At 40.5% G+C, this 16,744-nt stretch overlaps 2 protein-coding genes across 3 annotated transcripts in view; both read left to right on the forward strand.

The window, feature by feature from the left end:
- The first annotated feature begins 1,677 nt into the window (after window positions 1-1,677).
- Window positions 1,678-5,631, forward strand: alkbh4 (alkB homolog 4, lysine demthylase). Its single transcript, XM_050040204.1, has 3 exons — window positions 1,678-1,821; window positions 3,147-3,335; window positions 3,681-5,631. Exons 1-3 carry the CDS (start codon window positions 1,705-1,707, stop codon window positions 4,200-4,202), a joined length of 828 nt encoding a protein of 275 aa, XP_049896161.1. The 5' UTR covers window positions 1,678-1,704; the 3' UTR covers window positions 4,203-5,631.
- A 2,363-nt stretch (window positions 5,632-7,994) lies between these two features.
- The window catches only part of LOC126387696 (E3 ubiquitin-protein ligase CBL-like), a 32,327-nt gene continuing 23,577 nt past the window's right edge, over window positions 7,995-16,744 (forward strand). For both annotated transcript variants that reach the window (XR_007569702.1, XM_050040311.1), the window contains exons 1-2: window positions 7,995-8,643; window positions 14,676-14,923. Coding sequence is in view for 1 of the 2 variants with exons in the window: in XM_050040311.1 (XP_049896268.1) it covers window positions 8,500-8,643; window positions 14,676-14,923 (392 nt within the window). In the remaining variant the exon portion in view is untranslated. The remainder of the gene's footprint in view (window positions 8,644-14,675; window positions 14,924-16,744) is intronic.

Below are 16,744 nucleotides of genomic sequence, written 5' to 3' on the forward strand. Positions count from 1 at the left end.
ACGTACTTCCTGTGGGCGTGGCTTAGATGAACTTTAATGTTTAGTGGGGTTTGTTTACCCTGAGTTTCGCCTGCAAGGCACAATGTAACTGAAGCCCACATCCCAGTCTGCACCAAAAATACAGATAGTTTGCACTGGTGTTGCCTCAAGTTATTATAATAAGAGTCAGAATCAGAAATACTTAATAATACTATTATATAATACTTACTATAAATAGAAAGAATAAGAGTTTGAAAAAGAAGTATGTAAATATAAAGCAGTAAATAAAATAAAATAAAATGTACATTAAAATAAAAAACAGAATGTGCATTATGCTACAGTGTTTAACACTAGTACTTTAGATATTTAAATATTAAAGAATCAATATACATTGTCACTGTTTATAACATTAATTGTACATAGTAATCATACATATTCACGTTTATATGAACATATCCATATATTTCATATACATATATATACTGTACTGTAAGCACAATAATATCGGCATGTCATTGGTATCAGCCAATATTGGCTTTAAAATTAACTCTGAATCGAAATGGGACAACATGCTTTTTCTTATTTTGCACCATAAATGAAGAGATTTGAGACCTGATGATCACTAAAATTAGGTGGGGAAAAAAGTGGATATATCGATTATTGGTTATCGGCCGGAGACATTGTTATATATTGGCATATCGGATATCAGAACTCCAACATCGTGCATCCCTATCATAGTGTGATACATGCCTGAACAATTTCCTACTGTGCAATATTTATCACCACTGTGCAATAACATTTACAGGCTATATTTCTATATATTTACAGTAAATATACGACACACCATCAGTGTATTTCAGTCACCCTGTGCAACTATTAATCATTAACATATAGAATCTGTACAAGTGAAAGGTAAGTACATAGTGTATATAGATTTGATTTTATTTGAATGTTATGTTATCTATCATCTTGTATTTTTGTAATAATCGTATCCTTGTTTTTATTGCTTCTGACTCTTGAGCTGCTGTAACAGGTATATTTCCCTGGTGTGGAATTAGAAAGTCTAATCTGTTGTAAAAACAAAACCAAATAGGTAAATGTGAAGAGTATAAATAACAGTGTTTCAAGACAGTTACATAACAATAAACAAACAGACAAAACATTAAAAGAAAAAAGATAAACAGGAGTACAAGCATAAAGTTGAATAATTTTCCAAAAGAAAAAAACGCAATGATTTGAGAGAAGCTTTAAATCCTTTAAAAATTCAGGAAGTGACTGAGAAAATTTCAGTTTGTGAGTAAAAAAAAAAAAGCATTTAGAATACCAAAATTATTTAGATATTCAAGAGCTCTATTATCTTGATTATTACCATAACAAATAATAAAAGAGTGAAACTTAATAAGAGATTTCAAAGAAGCGAGATTACAGATTTCACATAAAAACAGATGAGAAATAGTTTCTATATAATGTTTACAAAAGGAGCAGAAGTATCAGTGTCTGTAAATTTGGCATTAGGACAACTGGCAGGGTGTATTTATACATATATACTATTTATTTGAGATAAAATATTTGTAAGAGCCAGGTCCTGCTCCAGTTGATCTTTTAAATCTAATTCCAACCGTTTGTGTGGTTGATAGACCATGCATTCCGCTAGGTGGCGGTGTTTATCTGTTTCCAGAGGTTCGCTACATTAAAACCAAAATTAGAAGAAGAAGATGCAGGAAGATGATGGCTCCTGACAGCAGGGACGGTGTGACTTCATGTGCCTGTAAAGGCATCCGGCGGTGTCTCAGGTGTGAAGACGTGAAGGAGAAAGGAATACAGGAAGCGAATGAACTGAAGGTAAACATGTCTGACTGAAAACTGATGTTATATTGTTTTTATCAGCCGGAAACAGACGCTGCTGCTGCTCTCTGCTAGCTGGCTAACTGACTGCTAGTGCCACTCAAATACAGCTACGGGTGCCCTCGCAGGACATTTCATGAGCTCAAAAAGTTATTCGATTAGTTGTTACAGTATTTTGTCGTTATTACGCCTTAATGACGTCTTTCGTTAACTACCAGCTTCTCGCGTTTCTGTACATTTAGTCAGTGATAGAAAGTAACAAAGTACATTTTGAGGTATTTGTACTTTGCTCGAGTATTTTCACTTTATGCTACTTTATGCTAATAAGTGAGGCATGGTACAATAACCATCTCAGATAATATAGCGGTTTCACGGTATTACAGAATTTATATTATTATCAGTTATACTGGTCATTAATTAAAGGAATGAAAACTGAAGGATTGTTGTTGGTTGAACAAATGTTTTATAACTGAAACCTGAAACCATTTTGTTAATGGACGTTTGTGTAAAAAGTCTCCCCTTAGAAAATAACTAAAATAAAGATAAATAAACGGGAGAGTCATATCCAGTTGCATTTTTTGTAATATCGTAGATAAGCAAATGTCACAGTAGATCTTGACACCAGTATATTGCTGCAACCCTATATAGCAATATCTGTAGACACGCTGAGAATGTTCCACTACATTCAGTCCGATTTTGCAGTCTGCAAGCCAGCATGCTTTTCTGTCTGCTCTTACCCACAATCCTCTGCACAAGCGACGATATGTCACATCAGCTGACCTGCAAAAAGATGACAACTGATTGAAAGCTCTCAGAAGTTGCAATGATGGATGACAGCGCATTTGAGTAACTGATGACCAGTCGATTAGTAATAACAGGAATACTGATTGTTTAGGTGAACAAAATAATCATAAATATTACAAACAACAAAAGGACATAACTAAAAGAGAACTGCAGATGTAATTTCACTGTTGCAAATATAAAATGGTAGAATCTACAATCTGTGCAGTTAGAACTTTAAAGTTAAACTACACACACTTGGATTGATCTCATCGGATAAAAAAAAGCAAGCGGGTCAAAGTTCAGGACGTAATGTTATGATGCAGTACTATCCTGATTGTGTGCATACTGCATGCAACAGTACATACTTTTTAAGAGCAGCTGCAGTACCTACTAAAAGAAAAAGTATGCGATTCGTAACGCACCCTAAATATCCTTATTGTGTTTGCAGTTGTGTCTCATTGTCACAAATGACGACATCAGTAATATCATGAACATAGAGTCGACCTGACACTATTATTACTTTGTTTTTGTCTGTGAAGATTGTGCATCATTTCCTCTACGATCCCGAGACTAGGCTTGCAGTTCCCAAGGATGCCGAGGCTGCATCCTTCCCCTTTCCTGGTGTCTTCCTATGGGAGAACTTCATATCAGAGGAGGAGGAGAAAAACCTGATAAGCGTGATGGACCAGGATGTGTGGAATGAGTCCCAGTCTGGCCGAAGGAAACAGGTGGACCACATGTTATCCGCGTGCACATAGAACATGACCAAATGTGTTCTTTGTATTTGGTTTTCTAGGGTCATGCTTCCCAATGACAAGAGAACGAGGGCTGTCGTACTGGCTTTGGGCGATTTAACCTGTAATACTTGTAAATTAGTTTTGCACCCACTGAGCCCATTACTGACCAAGTAGGTGCAATGTGACATTGATTCCAGTGTACCTTTTGTTTAGCAAGACTATCTATAGTAGTTTGTGGAAATAAAACAGTCGACAGTGTGAATATCCCACAGTGATTATTGTAATTATTACAATATTCTGATGCATTAACAAAAGTTTTCTCTCATATCGTTGCAGGACTTTGGCCCGAAAGTTAACTTCAAGAAAAGGAAAGTGCGTGTCGGTGGCTTCAGTGGACTGCCTCCTCTGAGCCAAGCACTAGTGCTCCGAATGCACCAAGAGCCAAGTCTAGCAGACTTTCAACCAGTGGAGCAGTGCAATCTGGATTACCACCCTCAGCGAGGCTCTGCCATCGATCCACACCTAGATGACTCCTGGCTGTGGGGGGAGCGCCTGGTCACAATCAACATGTTATCAGACACTACACTCACTATGTCGCTCGAACAGGGTCTACCACAGCTGGGACTGACAGAGGAAGTCAGCGTGGCTGTGCGTCTTCCTTGCAGATCTTTAGTGGTGTTATACGGCGAAGCGAGGCACAGATGGAAACATGCCATTCACAGGCACGACGTTCAGGAGCGTAGAGTTTGCAGCACCTACAGAGAGCTGTCTGCAGAGTTCCTACCTGGAGGGCAGCAGGCAGAACTGGGAGCTCAACTGTTGAACATTTCTTTGAGCTTTCAAGGAACTCCAATATAAGGGAAGGCTGTAATGGCCCAGACACACCAAACTGACTTCAGAGAACTAGCGGAGACAAAGGCCCCTCGCTGCGTCGCCAGACTTTGCTTTGTCTCAGCCAACAAGTTGCACATGAAACTACAAAGACTACAGCTGACTGTCAACCAGCACATACGTTCTGCACCTGCGTGATAGGAAATTACTCTCCACACCAGCAGACAGCGGTGGTCTGTATTCGTCATCAAAAAAGGGAAATCGGACCGTCTTGATGCTAGTTAGCCAGTTAGCACATTTACAACAAAATCTAATGCACCGTGCTTCAGTGAATGATAACGCAAACTGTCAGGAAACATTTCTGCTAAAGAGCTCAGTGACTAAAAAATAATCTGACCTTATGTAACAACTTTGTTTTGGTCTCACTCCCTCTTATCTTTAGCTCTTTGTTTACTTTCCTCACTTCCATTTCTCTTCTCATTCACTGTGAGGGATTTCATTCACCGACGGGCTCCGACATCTCTGATTTAACAGACATGTACAGCTGCAGACACATTTCATTTGTAGTGTACACGACACGCCCCTAAAAACCATTGACTGTTATCTGAACAGTGCTACAACGTGACATTGTTGTGAATAAATATGAGGCCAAAAGTAGCAGTTATCCACTTCATAATTTATTATAAATGAGGACATAATTCACTGTAGCAGTGACGAGATGTAACCCTTAACATACCCTAACCCTAACCACCTCTCTTTTAAATCTAATACTTCATGGCGAGCTAATTGCTAACTAGCGTATTTGTCGGGGCTTTTGATTGTGGGCCAAGGAGCGAAGGATTGTGGACTGACGTGTAGGTATGGTGGGTGAGTCATGTAGCTGCTCCAGCTACAGTTATACCTTCTTGATTCAACATGCTGAATTGCCCCAAAAAAAAGCAGACGAGGGACAACGGTGCGGGACACACTGCATTGATTAGAGCGACAGATGCTCATCAACTGCCAAACCCTGACCGATGACCGACCGTCAGCTTGGTGTGTCCTGGCCTTAATACCAGAGGAGGAGGTCCAGACTTCTTTGGTGCCTTGATAAATCAAAGTTTATACCCAAATGTCTATCAAATAGAGTTATATAAATGTAGTTAATACTTGATATGTTTCAGACCTACTGTCCTTCATCTATGCGGTTGTTACTGTTGTTGATGCCACATACAGACAAATATTCTGCACTAGTGATCACATTAAATTAATATTTTGGTTACCTGCCTTGTAAACAAATCTATAATGCATGAAAATGGAATTAAAATTGAATCAAAGGATCTGTCACCTGACACAGTCCTGAATAACAGTTGTCCTTCTATGTCATAACTGGCTTCATTTAATTGGTCCGTTGTATTTTTCTGCAGACTTTTATCTTTATCATCTCTGTCTTTAATAAAGAAAAACTTTTTTTTTTATACATGCTCAGCCTCACCTTGTTTTGTTATGCAGAATGCATACTTACGTTTCCTGCAGTTGTGACTGGAAACAGGGGTGTCAGAGATTTCATCCCAACATACAGCTTTTTACACCAATTACACCATTTATTATAATCCATTAGAACCCATTTTCAACTCCAGGATTTCATCTTCAACTTTTAAGTGAGATTTATACTTATACGTCAATCGACATCATATTTACGCTGTAGGCTCTGAGGAGACGCATACTCTATGCTGTGGCCTGACGTGCACCTCCCTAAATGTAATTGCATGTCGTGGCAATGCAGACCTCCTGTAAGCTGAAAACCCTTATTTCCCTCAGTGGAAGTAAAGATTTCATTTACTTAATTTCACAGATAAGAAACAATAAATTGTGAAGACAATAAAGCTTCCACTAAATAGTATATTTACGTTCTGTGTGTGATTTATAAAACTCTGTGTGTATTTCATACCTAGTAACTAGGGCACACTATGGCCCGTCATAATAGTGTGCACTGAGGCAGAAACGCGAGGCACATAGCAATGCAAAAATAGCCAGTAGAAATCTTTATTTTCATTAAAAACAATAAAAAGCCACCTCCAGCTGCTGAAAAGCTTTCAAAATCTGCCTTTAACTTGCAAACAGAAAACAAAGGGTAAGTTTTTAAAACCTAATAACTACTTTATGGTGGAGGTAAGGTCATGCATTCCATCAAATCACTCAGAGACAGTGTTGGGCTTGTTCCTCTAAAAATGTAATGCATTACTCATTATTTGTTACTCTTTTACAAAGTAACAATATTACTTTACTCATTACTCCCCGCCAACTGTTTGTAAAACTACTTGTTATATTACTTAAGATGTGTGCCTCTGTGTGAAAGGCTAGATAGCTGTTTTTCATGTGGGGGTCTTTAGTTGCCTGTGACTGGTATTTTCCCAGGGTTCTGCCTGAAACACATGGAGCAACATTTCATCCACCACATATCCAACCACAAGCTTAATCACTTCTTTGTAGCTACAGCTGCCCACGAGTAAAATCCAGTTTGGGTTTTTTAGCCAGTGTAGCGCTACAGCCAACATCAATGGTCGAGGAGGGCTCACCTATGGTAGGGTGTATGTCCTGGAGCTTCACGTTGTTGTGCTGCAGGTCGTATGTTTCAGAGCGGACATTTGACAACGTGTTTTTCACAGTGGAAAGAGTTTTTGTCCGACTATCTGCAGCAACAGTGTTCTTGTCATCTTTCCTCCCGACAAAATCAAAGAAATGGGAATATTTCCAGCCGCTAAAATAAGTGTTTCCATCTTCTAAACTACCTTGCTGCTTTGCGATGTGCCTGCACAGCACGACGATCACTAAAATGAGTCCGCTGTTGTGACTGTTGTATTTCATGTCAGTAGTGATGTGATAAGAAAAGTAACATTGTAACGAGTTTTTAGTAATAAGTTACTGGAGAAAGTAATATCCTCTTGAGATCCTCTGTCCTCATATGAGGACATCACATTTTTGGTTTACTTGACCTTATACTTAATTCTACTTAACTTAGACCTGTTGTCCATGTTCGTGGACACTTTTTTGTGCCATCTAGTGGTGGTAAGAGCACAATACACTAATCCATGTAAAAACAAGATGGCAGCCATCTCTGCCAAGTCAGTCTGCAGCCGGTTCTGACAGGAAAGTGGACAAGGTTCAAAACGTGATCACATTTTATGGCTTAAACTTGTTTATTTATGATTAAAAATGTTTGTAGTTTAATATGGCAACAAATTTGACCAATTTTAGCAACAGTAACAAGCTGAGACGCTGTTAATTAGAAAGTAAAAAGTTCAGGTCTAGCCTACGCACATGGCCTATGATGTTGTGAGCATTTATACTTGTGCAGGGTTGTGTCTGTGTCACTCTGCAGTTACACCTCCAGTCAGCGGCAGGGTTTCTGTGAAGTGCTGTAAAGTTTAGTTGATTCAAAACACACATTAAACACATAAACACACATTAAACACATATTAAACATGACTTAAGACAATTTCAAACACAGTTACACAAATCAAAGAGGCACTATGTCAACCCAGAGCCTACACCGTAGGTATGGCATCGAATCAACGCAGAAGTTTAAATTCCTCCCTGCATTACTGCCCAACACTGCTCAGGGAGGCCCAAGGAAAAATATTTGTGGCTTTGGGGAGGGTAAAAAAAGACGTCACACCCAGCCACCCCTGTCTTCAGTTAAATAAAGAACAGTCCCTTACATTTAAGCACTGCTCTTAGTGTAGGACTTTATCTGGCCTTGTGCTGTATTTAGTTTACTCAGTTATCAGAATACTTCCTCCATCAACACACACACCTGTCTGAGACCTACTTTGCCTTATTTTTTATTTGCATGTTCATTGGTGATGCTTTTATTTTGAAGGCCGCAGCCGGACATCCGTGTTTACTCTGCTGGCTTTTCGTTGGCTGAACTGCTGCTCAACCTGTTTGTTGATCGCTCTATGAGGCTTATTAACACCCCGAGTTTATTACAAGCCGGCCCCATTTCTCAGGGGGCTTTAAGTTGCCGTCGCCAGGAGGAGGTCGCTGGCTCTCTGGCAGCAGACATAGCAACACAACGAGTATGTCCTCAGCTCGTATCTGGCGACGGAGTTGAAGTGAGAAGAGGCTTTTCAGATGTAGCTTGTTAGCTAGCTGCGTCGCGTCCAGTGTACACAGCCTTTTTGTTCTGCTCTTCAACAGCCTCTGCATGACAAGTCATCACAAGTGCTGAGGACAGACAGGGCGCAAACACAGCGGCTGGCTTGTTGGAAAACGTGTCAAGAATAATCCCTGGTTGTCAGTCACCAGCCCCGGGGCTAACCCCCGGTCGCCGACCGACTTAATGGCCGGAAATCCGAGGAGGGGCGCCGGTCTCATCGGCTTGATGAAGGACGCCTTTCAGCCCCACCAACAGCCTCTCCAGCCTCACCAACCTGCCGTGGTCGATAAGAAAATGGTGGAGAAATGCTGGAAACTCATGGATAAGGTACTGACTGTGTGTCTATATCAGAGTTAAAGAAACCGTTAAAAACACAAAACATGGAACTGAAAATGAGTCACTTGACTTTTGTCAGTTATCAGGAGTTTTACATCAGAAAAAAACATGCAGCCTTACTTCCCTCTTTTTCATCATCAGTATGGACAAAACGTGTTGTTTTCTTACACCTGAGATGGAGATAGATTTGTCTCAACATCATCTGTGTGTAAATGTGTAATATGTAAATATAAAACACCTTCTACAAATATAAAGAGGCTGTAAGGGACTGTTCGTTATTTATGAGAGGGGAGGGGTGGTGCAGAAAGAAGGAAGTAAGTCAAATAATTTTTTTAAAGACATTTTTTTTAAAATGGCTGTATTTTGTATTTATTTTACTGCTAATTTTAGAAACAGAAATTATTGTTGGATCTAACTAGGAATGTATGATGTAGAATGTTTTGGCGATATCGTTATGCTGATTTATAACAACTTATTTGGCTGATAACCCATACTGATGTATCCGTTTTTTCCCCTCACAAAGTCGTAGTGATCATCAACTCTCTTCTGTAGTGGAATTAGCATTATATTACGCATGCATACTCTTGTTTCTTTTTTTAAAGGGATTTTTAGGGATTTTTTTCCTTTATCAACGGGGCAGTCATTAGCGTGACGGGGGGAAGGAGAGGGGGTGACATGCAGCAAGGGGCTGTAGGTTTTAATTGTTGGGCTTCAGATATTTTCAAGTCAAAAGGCTCAAATTCAAGTGACGTCTGGAGTTGCTGATGTTAGAATGTTTTCACACTTGGTCCTTTTTAAATTAACCGAACTCAGACCTCTTAAAGTGGAACAAAAAGTGGACCAACAGAAAAGGGACTTCTTGCATTCCCATTGTGAGTTCATTTGAAAAAGGACTCAGTTCTCTCTCTGGTCAACTTCAGCTCTGATGGGGCCTCAGTCCGCTTTCTGTTCACACTATATATAATATATACTGATGTAGCTTTGTTTTTACTTTGATGTGGCTCTGCAGTGTGGTTATGAATTTAAATTGGAGGAAAACCTTGGCGTTTCTGTGCGTTGTGGACAGTTGATGATGATTTCCTCGTTCCATATCTGGGGGAATGCAGTTGTTTCATCGTCAGACCAAAGTGCTCCTCGTCCACTAGTTGTGCTGTCGTTACCTGGGGCCATGGTTCTGTTGTGTTATTATGCGTTCCACTGAAATAGCGTGTGATCTGTCTACGGCAAAACTGGAGGGCTACAATATAAAAGCAAACGGTAAAGTGGACCTGGAGCGCTTTGTGTTCACAAGGCACAGGTTAAGTTAACCGTACCGCAGACTTGAAGCCAGGTGGTCTGAGTTCGGTTGTCTTGGAGTGTTCACATTTGCACAAAAAATGCTGAGTCACCGCTCTGAGTCCGCTTAGAGGGCTGAAAAGGACCAAGTGTGAAAAGACCCTGAAAGTCCTAGTCGAGTTGCAAGTCTATTTTGATTTGAACATGTTGAGTCTAAAGTAAAAAAAAATTGACTCAAATCTGACTCGAGTTGAAGTCTGCACCTCTGATGTGCATATGTGTTACCGTGGTTACATGTATGCATTATCAGGGCTTGACGCTAACTTTTTTCCCCATGTGTTCCTAAGTTGAAAAAGTAAGGAGCGCACAAAGAACTTTAGGGGCACAATGTAGATTGATCAAATAATGTGTTTTCCGTAATAAACGTGATGCAAATAGACATTTACAAGCAAAATTATTTAATGAATGTGTATACAAAATGTACAGAAAGGTAAAATCATCAAGTTTTGAAAAAGTATTGCAATTTAATTTTGTCTTTAATGTTATTATCTTATATATATTATCTTTGCAATATGATTATCTTATATAATGTTATTACTATCCTAAAACATTCTCCAGGTCCTCTGAAACTCTGCAGGACTTAAGCCTCTTTCACACAGAGCTTTCGCGGCGCCCACCGCGGGGTAGGGCGCAGAGGACAGGATTTGGGGGAGTACAGGCTCGTTCAGGAGCTACAGCTCCATGGTGACCGCTTTCGGGTCTACTTCAGGCTCTTCTCTGCTATTGGACGCGCGGCGCCGAGGTGTCGTCACAGCGCGTTGCGGTGAAATTAAAAAAATTTCAATTCGAGCGCAGGCTGGTGGCGCGCGCCGCTCAGCTCGGCGGCAGAGCGGTGCGCTCTTGCGCCGCGGTAGCACATACACAATGAATGGGTTCGTCGGCGGAGGTCTGCGCTTTGCGCGCTCTGTGTGAAAAGGGCTTTATTTCCACCCTGCCCAGCAGCAGTACCGTGGCGAACGGTCCCTAAAGGCCTCTACACATGATCAGCTGTAAAACCGCTTTGCGCTGGCTGTCCCATTGTTTGTCTATGGAGAGGGCAGCAACACCTGACAAAGCGGCACCGCTACCCTTGGCGTCACGCACGATATTCATTGTGCCGACAGTGGCTTGGAAAACCGCTCATAACCGTGTCACACGGGGAAGAGGGAAGGCGGCTGGAGTTCCTCGAACATTTGCGGTTAGATTATCATATTTTTTTATTGACAAAAATATAGGCTGCTTCGGCTGATTTTTTTATGCGCACATGTGCCCCTAAATTTTTTTTACAGTTCGCACACACCTATTTTTAGTCGCAAATGCGAGTGAAACGCTCGCACTGTCGAGCCCTGATTATCATAAATAGATTATGGCAGTGGCACCAAAGGGCGAGCCAAAATCTCAAGGCACACCTACATTTATATGTGTCCACAGCAGTCTCTGTAATGTGTTTTATCACTCTTATCACGACATAAATGTTTGTTTTTGTTTACTAATATCAACTAACAATTGACAACCAACCGTTACCTATGAAAGATTAATGAAATTATTTAAGAATTCATTTTCTTTTCAAAACTTATTAAAGTTACATCAAAACACCAAGAACACATCCATTTAAACGGAAAAAATAATGTTAGATATATTATGATAGTTATGATGCCTAAGCGTGAACAGTTACAAATAGGTTCCCCGCAAAGGTTTTTAAAAAAAAAAAACTAAATTATGTTTTTCAGGTGGAGTTTGCCTCTTTATTAGGAAATGGGTGTGTACAAAATACTGATACACACAATTAAAAGTTCATTCATAACCTTTTGTATAGGCCCAGTTGAATTTTGCAATAATAATGTGTGGTTATCACAAAATCCTGCGGTGCACCTTGACTTGCATCATGGCACACCATTTGAGAAGCACTGGATTATGGGATATACGTGGCCTTTATCAGGATCAATTAATAGATCGCGGACAGACGTCACGATAAGCAGATGGATTTATTATCAGTGTAGCTGTTGAAATCCTGCTAAAATCACATATCTGCTATCATAAAACTCTGTGGTTCATTTTCTTTCAAACCACAAACTGCACCAGAGTCCATTTGGAAGTGAACCGAGACCCACCTTTTTGAGAGGTCTCGGTTCGGTTGTTTGGTCCGCACCAGGGTTTGAGAGGCAGCTATCAAACCAGCCCAAATGAACCATATGAACCTTGCAAATGGATCTGAGTTCGTTTTAAGGTGAGTTGTGAAAGCACCATTAGACAATATCTGTTCTCATATCACAACATAGGTATAACATCTATATATTGCCAAGCCCAAGTTACCTATTGTGAAACAGATGTTCTCTCATTTAATAGACATTTCACTAGATTTAGTCTCAGAGAGGTATTTTGGCAGTAACTTAAGCTTTTAGTTTTGGAGCTGTCTGCTTCGTCTGTCTGGGAGAATTGAACCCTCAGAATTGGAGTACAGCAGTGTCCCTGATGCATTATCTAATTGGGATAATTTTAGTGAATTAGGTCAGGGACGGTAATCTTTTAAATGACTTTGTGGAAACACCTCAAGGGCCAATGGGTGTCTGTGGGACTACACCTAGCTAATGTTTGGTGTTAGACTGAAAAAAGTGCGTTTGTGTGTGTGTGGACAAAAGGCTTAGTTTTGTATATTCATGGCCGAATGTCACTCCTGTTTATCTTTTCCACAATCTTAACTGAGGCAGACAGGAGAGAGGGATGAGGAGACAAGAGTTCACAAGAGATTAATTCAGGAGGGCTGGAGTAAGAAGAGAGGCAGCTATCAGATAAGACAGAGTACAGTACACTATTTGCATGCCTGTTGTGCAGTGTGCTGTGCAAAGAGGTGGCTGTGCTGCCTCATTTACATCTATAGTACGATGTCTTCGTGTCACATGGAACTGACTGATCCCTTTTGCAGTCAGAGGGTTTAAAACTTCTTTTCAACGCAGGTCATATGCTTCCACTTAGGACTGGCTGGGTAATAATACAGTAATACAGTAGTGTTGTTTCTTTGCAGTGGAATTTTATAATGATAATATGTTTTAATGACAAAATAAGAAAATTAGTTACTGGAGGTTTTTTGTGAGGAGTTTTGTCTGACGGACTGCACAACAGTGGAGCAGTCTGCAGTTGCATCATCTTTAACCACATCTCCCAACTCTGTTCCCTCAGCCCTGAAGTAAACAAAACATTTGTTATTAACTGTCATGTTGTAAAGCAAAGCTCTCACAATTTTTTTGCCATGTACGGCACATAGCTTTTAAAAAACAAACTGTATAAAATAAGTTAAAGGTCCCCTGTGGAGGATTCAGGAGCATCCATTTACAGTTTGGGTAATTCGTTGCGTTTTCGTCACCTTAGAATGAGCTGCTTATATCTACACACGCAGTGGGTCCTGTCACACCAGGTGTGCCATGATATTCTACAGTAGCCCAGAACAGACAAATCAAACACTGGCTCTAGATTGGGCCACTTGCGTTTTAGTGTCTGTCACCATAATTCTTCTACATGCAAGTTTCAGTTCTGCAACCTCACCGCTAGATGCAACTAAGCCCTACACATTGGGTCTCTAAAACCAAACTAGAATTAACGCTTCGTGGTTGCATGCATTGAGTAATGGACAGAAAAATGTTTTATGCAGAATATTATGATGTCACAGTGAAGTTGACCTTTGACCTTTTGGATATAAAATGTCATCACTTCGTTATTTTATCCTGTTAGACATTTGTGTGAAGTTTCATCATAATTAGCGAATTAATTCTTGAGTTATGGCCAAAAACATATCTTGTGAGGTCACAGTAACCTTGACCTTCAACCGCAAAATTCCAGTCAGTTCATTCCTCAGTTCAAGTGGACGTTTGTGTCAAATTTAAAGAAAATCCCTTAAGGAGTTCTTGAGATATTGTGTACACTTGAGTAAAACAGATGCATGGTCACATTGACCTTGACCTTTTACCGCTGAAATCCAACAAGTTCATTGTTGAGTCCAAGTGAACATTTGTGCCAAATCTGGAAAAAAAAAATCCCTCAAAGTTTTAATGAGATATCACGTTCACAAGAATGAGACAGATGAGGTCACAGTGACATTGACCTTTGGCCTGTGACCACCAAAATCTGATGAGTTTGTCATTGATTACTACTAGCTACTTTTTAAATCTCCGGATTGTGGGTTGCATACATAACATGTCGTCTAAATGTCACACCCACGCTGCCCATGGTCGTGTCCTGCTGGCTGTCCTGTTTAAGCAGACATTGTTTTGATGCTTTTACTTCCTCCAATGCCGGCATAAAGGCGAGACAGCTCTGTCCCCCTATTCCACAATTGTACATTTTATACGGAACGGCGAGGCGGCATAACAGTGTGAAATTCCCGCCTTGAAGAGGCAGTGTTAAAGGGGCTTTAGTGTCAGTTTCAACCAGTGTTGGCAGTAGGAGGACGGTAAGCGCACATCCCAGCCCTGCTGTTAACTGCTGGTGGCTGATGCCCACTCTCAATTCTACTACGAATGGAACAGCTTACACGCGTGCACCTGTCACATTTTAAATGCAAAAAGTATACCCAAGCCTTGTAATTGCCAATATGGACAGCAGGAATGATTCTAGCAAGCAATTTCAGCGCTCAGTACGCCGGACTGTTTCTGTCAAGACAGCCTTTAAAAATCACGAACCCCTCCTTTAATACAGTCTTTGTGCTTCCTATTTAGGTGGTGCGTTTGTGTCAGAACCCCAAGGTGGCATTGAAGAACAGCCCACCCTACATCCTGGACCTGCTGCCGGACACCTACCAGCACCTACGCACCATTTTGTCCCGATATGAGGGCAAAATGGAGATCCTCGGGGAGAATGAGTATTTTCGCGTGGTCATGGAGAACTTGACCAACAAGACGAAGCAGACCATGAGCCTTTTTAAAGAAGCCAAGGAGAGGATGTACGAGGAGAACTCCCAGCCCAGGTAGACCTATATCCTGATGAAATGTCAGTCATTCCCAGTGGGGGGAAGCAGGCAGGGGAAAGGAGTAATGACGCAGGGAAAGTGTTTAACAGATGTTACAGAGATCAGACTTAGCGTTGTTTGAGTTGGCTCTGTTTTTATGAAATGAGCCCTGAAGATCATGATTGTATAAAACTGCCTGATTAGCAGTACTGTAGCTGACTGAAGCCACATCTGTGTTACAAGTGTCAAAGTTAATTCTTTATGGATTACTTGTGCTCAGTACTGGTTGATTTGGAACAGGTTGTCTCATCTAAGTGTTCATGCCTTTGTATATATTCAGTCTTTTGTATATACAAGGAAGACGCTAACGTTTTCCAAGCTAACAACAACATTTTAAGTAAAGTAATTCAGTGAATCTCTTACTTTTTTATTTTTAAAATTAAGAAACATATCAAAGTCATTTACGCTATAGCTATAAGCCATAATCTGTGCATTCACCACTAGGTTGGCAAGGACCTTTTGACCTAAATACAATGCTTGTATGTTCTTTAAACAGGTCAGACAACCACTGAATGACACTGCTTTCCTCTATTTTTATGATTTCTTAAAAAAAGAAACACGACATGTTCATGTGAAGTCGAAACTTTCCACACTCCATTTTTACACTGTTGTAACACTGTGATGAAATCTAACCTGTGACATTTTCGTAGAAATACACCAGCCATGTGAACACAAGTTAAATCAGATGTATGATGGTGGCATGATTAGACTGTCGCAATCACATCCACTTCCTCTGTTTCTCAGAAAGTCATTGCTAAGCGAAAGTACATCCTTCCTCTGACGCACTCTGATTTTTATCAAGCATTTCCTCATAGATGCTCTGCATCAACAACTATTGTGAACGTCTGCAAATGTATCAGTCACAGGGGATTTACTGAGTTCATTCTAGGTAACTGACCTGTTGGCGTCTTCAATTACTCGCTCTCCGCCCCCATCAGCAGGTGCAATCGCTCACACCACTCCATCCTTGTGAATTTATTTTCAAATTAGAAAATAGTGGGCTCCTTTTAGCTGAAAATTCTGTCATGAATCAAAAAAATCTATAGATATTAAAACACTGAAAAGAGGAAGTTTGATTTAGCTTGTAGAGAAGGCTACATTTTAAAGTTACACCCTTTGATAGGGATGGAAATCGAGATGTCAAACTCATATGTCTACGCTGCTGGAAACTTAGACCAAGAAGGAGTCATGGCGGATAGAAAGAAAAGGTCCAAATGTGGCTTCATTTCATGAAGAAAGATGACAGCAGTGCTGCTTGTAATCAGGGGTGTCATAGTGGGGGAAGTGGGACTACGAAGACCATTCTTTATGCCACCTGTGCAACTAAACGACTAGGGCTTTGTGGAATCAAAAGAGGCATGATATGTAACAACAGTGGTGGCCTTTTAGTGTGATATATAACATGCGACTATAAACAATAAGAATGGCAGTAACAATCATTTACTGTCTCTGTTATATGTTGGCTGATCTCCTCCTCTGCCCGGAGGGTAAGGAGCTCCCCGGACCTCATTGTTTTTCCAATTTGCGGACATTTTCAAACACTGTTATTTTTTGTTATTTTTTTTTTGAGTTAGCTGCTAACTGATATCAGCTACTTGCACACATCAAACCGTCACACCAGGGCTACCCATGATCCCGTCTCGCTGGCTGTCCTGTTTATACAGACATCATTTCTTCCCCTAATGCCGACTTAAAGGCGAGACAACTTTGTCCCCCCATTCCACGGTTGTACCTTTTATACACAACGGCAGGGCAGCATAATTGCGTGAAATTCCCATC

This window comes from Epinephelus moara, chromosome 3 (assembly GCF_006386435.1).
Source record: "Epinephelus moara isolate mb chromosome 3, YSFRI_EMoa_1.0, whole genome shotgun sequence".
In the NCBI taxonomy this organism is placed as follows: Eukaryota; Metazoa; Chordata; class Actinopteri; order Perciformes; family Serranidae; genus Epinephelus; species Epinephelus moara.